This window comes from Charadrius vociferus, unplaced genomic scaffold (assembly GCF_000708025.1).
Source record: "Charadrius vociferus isolate BGI_N301 unplaced genomic scaffold, ASM70802v2 scaffold636, whole genome shotgun sequence".
In the NCBI taxonomy this organism is placed as follows: Eukaryota; Metazoa; Chordata; class Aves; order Charadriiformes; family Charadriidae; genus Charadrius; species Charadrius vociferus.
The window spans coordinates 1,466,052-1,474,297 of record NW_009649189.1 but is presented as its reverse complement, the minus strand read 5'-3'; the positions used below and the strand labels follow the sequence as shown (position 1 = coordinate 1,474,297).

Here is an 8,246-nt window from a genome sequence, read left to right as displayed (position 1 = left end):
ATTTAGGTTTTTCTGAAGTGAGGCATTCCAACAGCTCCAGACAAGAGCGCTGGAGGGGAGGAGGAAATCCAGTTCTTAAATTGGACAGGAACAATTTTTTTTGTTTCTTTTAATTGGCAGAGAAACAAGACTACACAGCTATTTTTCCCCCTGGCTCTGACAAGGAATAGCTGGGATGAGCAGCACAGGAAACAACAAAACCAAACTTACTCAAGTGCTGCCAGTTTCAGGTTTCTGTCCCACACCAGCTTGCCTCACAGGAAAGATTCTCCAAGCTGATGCTGCAGCAGCGTTTCACCCCACCATCCTGCCCTTCCTCTCCACCCACTCCTGTTACCTTGTATTTCACCTCCAAAACCCTCTCATGTAGAAGAGAAGCAGGTTCCCCCCCCAAAAAACACAGTTCAGACACGACAGAGGTTTTGGTAGACCTCAGCCTTTTTCACAGCTTGATTACCTTTATTTCTAGTTAGCCAGAAGAAGAGTTGGGAGGGGCAAACATTCGGCAGCACATTTCTTTCTCCTTTTCCATGTAGTCCTTGCAGCAGCTGCAAATGAGAGTACAGCATGGCATCATGGGCTGTGGACTGCCTGCCCATCAGTGCCACAAACACAAAATAAGTATTATTTTTTCTATATAAACACATTAGCCTAGTGTAAGAATGTGCTGGTATCAGAGAGACAGCACCTCCAAGCCCTTCTTTCTGCCATGTCAGGGAAGGAGAGATGGAAACACTGTGCCTCAGCCCCAGACCGTGGGTCTCTGCTCCACTGGTGACTATTAGCTAGTAGACCATTTGACTTTTGGTAGCCAGATGCTTTCTACACCAGTTTTGCAAACATATAATGATGCAGAGGAACCCCCACCTCTATCCCGTGTTCTAGTTTCTTGTCTCCTTATTTGTGCCACTTCTTGTGCGAGCTCCTTCAGCACCTAGCAAGGGACATCACCCAAGTGCCCTACTCCAGGTTATCTACCACTGACACCAAATCTACGCAGAGGATGGGTAGGAGACAGCAGAGGTTTGTGTCTTGACAAAGTAGATGACAGGGCAGATGGTTCCTCCATTCCCACTTCCCTGCCACCGTCACATTAGCATGGCAAAAGCTTCTCAGACTGCTCCATTTTAATCACTGCTTCTCCAAGCACAGTGTCCTTTGCACCCTGTGCTCTCACCTCACCGGCAACAAGGTCTCACTGGTGAGGAATCCCTGAGCCAGAGGGTGACTCAGTTTAGGCACTGTCCCAGGGATGAATGGCTGCCCACATGGTCAGCTCTCCTGCATCTCCTACCATATAAGGTCAAATGCAAAGGTTTTTGTTGCAGCACACCAGAAACAGCACAAGTGTGACGCTGGTGAATGCTCCCTCAGCTCCCTACCATCAGCACCCCTTGGGTCCAGAACCTCAAAGTGTTTCAGTCAGTGAAATCCCAGCACAGCAAGACTCTTCTGTTAAGTCTCAGACAGATGTTACCACAACTGTCCACACTGAGTAGATGAGGGATGCCCACCTAGACTGTGGATACTGCAGCAGAAAATCCAAAAGCCCCTCATTTGGAGGCGCAGACTCATGCCAGGTGTTGGAACAACCCTATTTTGTTCTGGATTTGATACAATACAAGCCTTCACATAAAAATGCCAAATCCAGCAGCAGAATTTGCACCACCAAGACCACTACAGCTGGTACCAGACACGTATTCCACAAAATCCTCAGCCTAGATTCTGTTTGTTGTTCTCCAGAGAAGTGAATTTTGCCAAGAACCTGGTTCAGCTGTTAAACAGCTGCTTTTCGAAGTTTTGTTTTAGACAGCAAAAGGTAGCTGTTGATTAACACACAACATTCCTTTTTACAAACTATAAATGTACCCAGTAAGGAAGTGAAATGCCTCTAAGACCAAGATTTTGATTCATACTCCATTTCTCAAGCATTTGCCAGATCACATTAAGAGCTTTCTCAGGTAAGGCAATTTGGCAACATTACAGGATCTAGACTGAGGTATGGCATAATTAACACCACCCGATAACATCCTCATCTATTTTATACTAATTCTACTCTTTGTCATAGTAAAAGCAAAAAATACACCAATTTTAACTGGCACTGAAGCAGAAACTCCAAGACATGTGGTTTAATGCGTACTCAGCTTACTGACACATGTGTTAGCTGTACGTGCTGCTGCCTCCAGAGTCAGAGCCAACAAGCCTGCCCACTGCTTCCCCGAAGGCAGAATGCCTTGTTGCTTCCTGGCAGCAAAACCTCAACATTATTAGCAAGATTTCTCTTTTACCTACCAACATATTTCAAATGAGTCTACAGGAACACACGAGGCTTCCAGAATCAGGATTTCTAGCACTGTACCAGGGGTCTTTGACACCACCCACTCCAAGAGGAGCTAGCCGGCCATCCAGATCTGTTTCATAACTACTTGGGCTCACCTAGCAATTTGGTAGCTACATACCCAGAGGCAGATCAGGATGAATAACAATGGTTTATTTCAGATTTCCAGACCAGCAGCTAATACTGCCTTCAAGTTCTTTGTACTTCAGAAGTAACAGAACAAGTTTGAAGACCTGGTGTTATCACAGACTATTAAAGACAACGTGGGTATACAGGACACCGGCGTGCAACGACAGCTGTCTACCAAAACACTACCTGATGAAGGCACCCAGCTCATGAGACTGGCTTTTCCAGCTGCACCAACTACTCTAACAAGAGATGCTACTGCTGCCTGTAAGCCTTTTTGCAAATGCCTCGCAGCGACACACAAAAGAAGAGGGTTTGGATTCAAGGGCTGCTTTGTCATCTCTGAAGCTGGGGACTGCATCGCCTTCTGAGCCTGCGAAAAGTGTCAGAAGTACAGCACACACTTTTGGGAACCAGCTAGCACTTTTCCCAGTTTCAGAGGGAAGAAGAGAACGAGGGCAGAGACTAGCGTTCATCATGTTTTGGTGGGGCATGACTAAAGCTGGCAGGATTGTGCTGTACTCAAGCCTGCGGGCACAGGGAAAGTTTGCCTTCGGGATTGCTCACTTATTACCTCCAAGACAGCAAGAAATTCACTTTTAAACGAGCATTAGTATTTGCAGTATTTTACACCAAAGCACTTGCAGTACAGAAGAGCTGCTGCAATTAACCAATGCATCTTAAAGGGTATGGAAAGTCATATTTACTAATCCAGAACATTACCGGCTTGAGCGCTAGCCTATTGCATTTCATTGGTTTTGAGGCTTTTCAGCAGCCCCTGTCTCCCTGTTCTAACCCTGACCCATGTAATCACAAGGAACGTAACACACACATCCCCCCAGAGAAACCATATGGAAAGAGTCAGTGCTCTCAGCTTCTCACCTATCACCTGTAACCACTGTGTCTGCAAAGCATTTGAATCAGCTGTCTCCACACTAAAAGAAACCTTCTGCATTTTCCCAAGTCGCTTACGAACCCAAAAGTTTTGTGTTTTGTTTTGGGATTTTTTTGTTGTTTTTTTTTTTTTTTTTAAAAAACGTTTTAGATATTTTTGAGCAGGTGTTCCAGCCTGTATAAGTACTCTCTCTTCCACTGGGATGGAAAGGAGTTCTCTCACCTTGCCAACTTTTTCAGCTCATTGTTAATATCCTGGTTAAATGGCTGTATGTGCTGAGCTCTGACCAGGAAATCCCGTGCTTTTTCGTATTCTGTCATGCAGAGACAAGCCTGCCATTGAAAAAAGACAGATGCATCAGAAGGTAAATATAGGCTCCCTGCCATTCTCCAGGGCTGAAACATGTGCAGCCACAAACATTTATGAGACAGACCCAGGTAGCTCAGAAATACCCCATGACAAGATCTATGTGACAGATTTAGAGAGAGAGATTTTCCAAAAGGTCAGACAAACCACTTTGCTGCAGCAGCTTAGGGGGCCTGGCCCAGAATTTAGTGGTTCCCCTTGGTTCATTCAAGGCTCTCTCCACAGCCAGTCAGACTGACATATTCCTTGATGTGGCTACCAGAGGAATTTATTTTTGCCCACCTGACCACACCTGAACAGTGCTTTGGCATTTCTTTGGTCAATCTCCAAGGCCTTCTTCCCATATATCAAAGCTCGGGCAGGACATTCCAGTTTCAGGTAAGTAAGCGAGAGATTCAGTAGCACCAGCAACTTGGAAGCATTGATCTGACACTGCTCTGTCTCATTAGAAGGGCTGCGATGGAGGATGGAGAACGCCTGAACAGACAGGAAAAAAAGAACTAGAGCACAACAAATCTGTTACAGAAAGTGAGAAATCCATCTCATCAACCAGCTACACCCATGGTTCTGTTTACCTAGGTCAGTTAAAAATAGTAATAACCAAAATTCTAAATATATTGCATAGCATTATCAGCACAACTAGCCAGCTCAGCCATTAGACTACAGGTTTAGGAACCTACCAAGGAACTTGAAAGCAGCAGAATAAAAATACTACACCCAGATTTTAAGGCCAAAGACAGAAGAGAAATCCTACAGGGAGACAGGGAATTTACATTATTTTTATTACAAAGGAATACCAAGAAAAAGCAACCCTTAATGGAAGGAAGAAAAAATCTCACCTAAACCTCACTACTTCTGAAACAAAGGCAAGTGCATTCCAGTTTGGGAACAAGTGAGTATTTTCCTGCCCAGAGAGGTTGTGAAGTCTCTGTCCTTGGAGGCATTCAAAGCCTGAATGGACACAGCCCTGGGAAGCCTCCTGCTGTGGCTGACCTCTCTTCAGCAGGGAGCTGGACTAGAGAACCTCCGGAGGTTCCTACCAACCTCAAGTACTGTGTGGTTCCCAACTGGAAGGCTGAAAGCAGAGTGCTCAGGATGCCAGCGATATCTGTTTCCAGATCGTGGGGATTCTAGACTACTTCTCAAATCGTTAACTAGCATGCTTTACAAGGCCATGCTGTATTGTAACATCTCCCAGCAGAAGCCGGCCTGAAAGGCTCCAGTTTAGCAGTCAGCCACGCAAACTACTCAGGGCTCACAGAGCCGCCAAGATGTACTCTTCCATCTCAGCTTGTTCCATAGACAACAAGCCTGAAAGAAAAGGGTTCTGTCTATTTCTGCCAACCCTTCTCCTCCATCATTTACCATTGCCACTCACACAAAAGCAGGTGTTTAAAATCTGTCCTTAAATAACAAACTATGCCTGGAAAATATAATGAAGTTACTTGATCTCTAAATTGTACTTGTTACGGTGAGCTAGCACTTAATAATCATTGCTTTCACAGCTTTTCACAATGGAAAACGCTTTTTTTTTTTTTCTGGTGTCATACCCTTTTGTATCTGTCTTTGGCACCCTCAAAGTGCTGCTTACGGTAGAGGTAGTTGCCAAACTCTCTCTCCGTGTCTGCCACTTTCAACACCTTTTGTAGCGGAAATGTATCCTGCTGCTCCTGTGTAAAGAAATACCCAAATTTCAGCTCAAACAAGAGAACACAAGCAGAGAGCTCAGACAGGAGAGTCCTGCACAGTTCCCTTCTATTCACAGAGGAGGAGCCAGGCCATTGCCAAAGCCCCCGCAGCGTCCAGCCAGGCCACCACCATGTGGCATTTCCCTTCACCAGGCTAAAACATCCCACCATTCTTGTGCTGATAACTCCTGCTGAAGCGTGCTACCAACCAGGCTGGGAAGCTCACCAGGACAAGACGGACTCCAGGGCGGGGGGGGGAAGGCAGAAATTTGTTCTTAAATTCTGCCCAACTCTCACCTGCTTAGCACAGAGCAGAGAGTTAGCACAAATGCTACTGCTGGCACAGAAGGTGAAGCTGATTCATGGCTCAACATCACCCATGGTGGCTGCCTCAGGCCAGCTCTGGGATCAGCCTGACACCCACAGAAGATATCAACCCAGCAAAACAAACAAAAAAAAATAATAAAAAAGATAAAAATTCAGAGACAGGTTTTCTCCTGGGTTTCCAAGTTTGAACCAGCTCAGAGAGAGGTCAGTTAGCCAGAAAGGGTGGACAAGTGGCAAGAAGGGGAGTAAGCCCTCTTGCAACAAGTAGTGTTTGCTCGCAGGGCTATGTGCAGACAAAGTAGGCTGTGCTGCAGCAGGAGGGAATGAGGGCCTCCCCTACCAGTGCTGCTGCCTGTGCCCCACTCACTGACCCACAACCACAGACCAAAGCCCTTTACATGAAAAGGGGGAATTAACAATAACACCGTAACTCACCAGGGAGGAAAGGGAACAGTGAAGGAGCACTTGGGAGAGCAGCCAAGAAGCAGAGACAAAGGGGAGGGGGGCACTTGAACGCTGCAGACTGAACAGGATTTTTACGGACAAGCTCATTACTGTTCCTTCAGAGAAATTCCTGGAAGCTGGTGCCCTCTAGTGAAACCATGAGGTTTCTCATAAAGCTAAAAATAAATGGAAGTTGTTTCACTGGCTCCAGCACATGGGAGCAAACAAAGGCAGCACCCAGCTTCTACCTGTGCACAGGAGTGCAAACAGAGCAAGGTGTGCAGGGGCAGCATTAGAGGGCATGTGTTTGTATCGGAGTGCAGCTAGCAGCCTAGGGTCTGGATAACTGCACCGGTAATTAAGCTAAACATATGTAATACATGAGCAACAGCAACTGGAAGGAAAGACAACAAAGGTTTAGCCTCCAGATTTAGGTCTCAAACCTTATTAAGGCAACTCACAGCAGTCAACTCCAAGAATGTGTCAGATTCATCCGAGTCTAGGAAGTCCAGCACCTCCACTTCAAACATGACTGTAGCATTCGGGGGAATGAGAGGAGGACAGCCCTGCTGCCCATAGGCGTAATCTGGTCTGAAGACAAATCTCGCCACCTCTCCCTTCTTCATTGTCAGCAGGCCAATTTCCAGGCCCACCAGGGTAATGTCTGTCGCAACAAGAAATGGAAAGCCATGAGAATCACAAACCTGGAAACCCCCTCAGACTCCAAACAACAATTCCTCCAAAAGCCTGGAGGAAAACATCCTTCATAGCTCATATCTCAGCAACTGCAATGGTCAGCTGCCCCCTGTTATGGCTTATTAAGGCAGTCTGCTGTGGGACCAAGCACACAGTAAACAGCGACATCTCCTCTCAGGTGATTTAAAAACACCAAGACCAGCAGGCTTTTCAGGGCAGGCAGCAAGCAGCCCTGCTACCATGAACAGCATGGGCACTGCTGCTCACTCCCACAGTCAAGTGGGGCAGAGGGTGATCAGGTCCAGACTGACCATCACCTGTGCGAAGCAGGAGGCTTTTAGACTCTATTAACAAATTTTAAAGGTTTCAAATAACCTAAAGATACTAAACAGCATTTAAATTGTCATGTCTTAATGGGCTGGTCTTTATAACCCTGAGTCCCAGGACAAACTTTTTGGCTCAAACCTACCTTTTCCAAGTTTCATCAGCCTAGGAGACTTGCTGTAGCCGCTTGTGCAGAAGGGCTCATCCCTGTGTTCCAGGTACCCAGAGTACTTCACTGCAGCCCAAAGCAAGAAGCAGGGAGAAGAGAAAAGCAAAAGTATGATTTCATATTCAGCAACAGTACCATTGGAAGCACACCAGGAATTGGTTTTGCAACATCATCCTTTTATCCTGCTTTTCTTCCTTCCTTCTGCTGTAGAACAGCAGAGTCAGCACAAACTACCTTGTCTTTGTACCGAAAACCTGGTCACATCCAAGCAGCCAAGTGGTGTTGATTATGTTTTAACATCAACACCAAATAAAACAGCTGCTTCACAGTCTTGATGACTTTCTAATCAAGAGATGTAATTTTGTGTTTCTAAGAATTGGAATGGAAACTTCAGCTGCAGAGATTAAAATGGTCCAATTATCTGCAGAAATACATAACTGAGCCTTTCCCAACCAAAGCTGCAGCTCTAGAAAGAGAAACAAAAGGGGAAATGTATGCTTCCAAGCTCGACCACTTTCCATGGAGCTGTAGAGCTAACTCCATCACTCACTCAGAAAACCCCAGTGTGCTTCCCTTGACATGGCACCAGGTCCTTGCACTTCAAGAACCACTTTCAGCTTCAAACTTCTCTGTACTGTAAACACAAGCGGGACCTGGAAATCCTGCTTTTCTCAAGGTCAGGATGCCCTTTCATTTAATCTGTCAGCCACAAGAAGTTAAACAGAGTATCCCAAGTGCTAAAACACTGATAAGGGAGAGCAGTCTCTGAACCAGACAGACATACTACTGTATAATATAAGAACTTTTAAGTTCTCGTTCTAATCTCATGCTGAAACCCAAAGCACTCAGGTTTGCCAGCCACCAGTACCTCAA

The 8,246-nt window shown here is 45.9% G+C and overlaps 1 protein-coding gene across 1 annotated transcript; it reads right to left on the bottom strand.

Moving 5' to 3' along the window:
• Window positions 1-469: 469 nt before the first annotated feature.
• On the bottom strand, window positions 470-7,954 carry FKBP6 (FK506 binding protein 6, 36kDa). Its single transcript, XM_009888888.1, has 7 exons — window positions 7,924-7,954; window positions 7,350-7,439; window positions 6,646-6,848; window positions 5,276-5,395; window positions 4,008-4,202; window positions 3,582-3,691; window positions 470-548 (listed from the first exon to the last, which is right to left on the bottom strand). Exons 1-7 carry the CDS (start codon window positions 7,952-7,954, stop codon window positions 470-472), a joined length of 828 nt encoding a protein of 275 aa, XP_009887190.1.
• Between the last annotated feature and the right edge of the window lie 292 nt (window positions 7,955-8,246).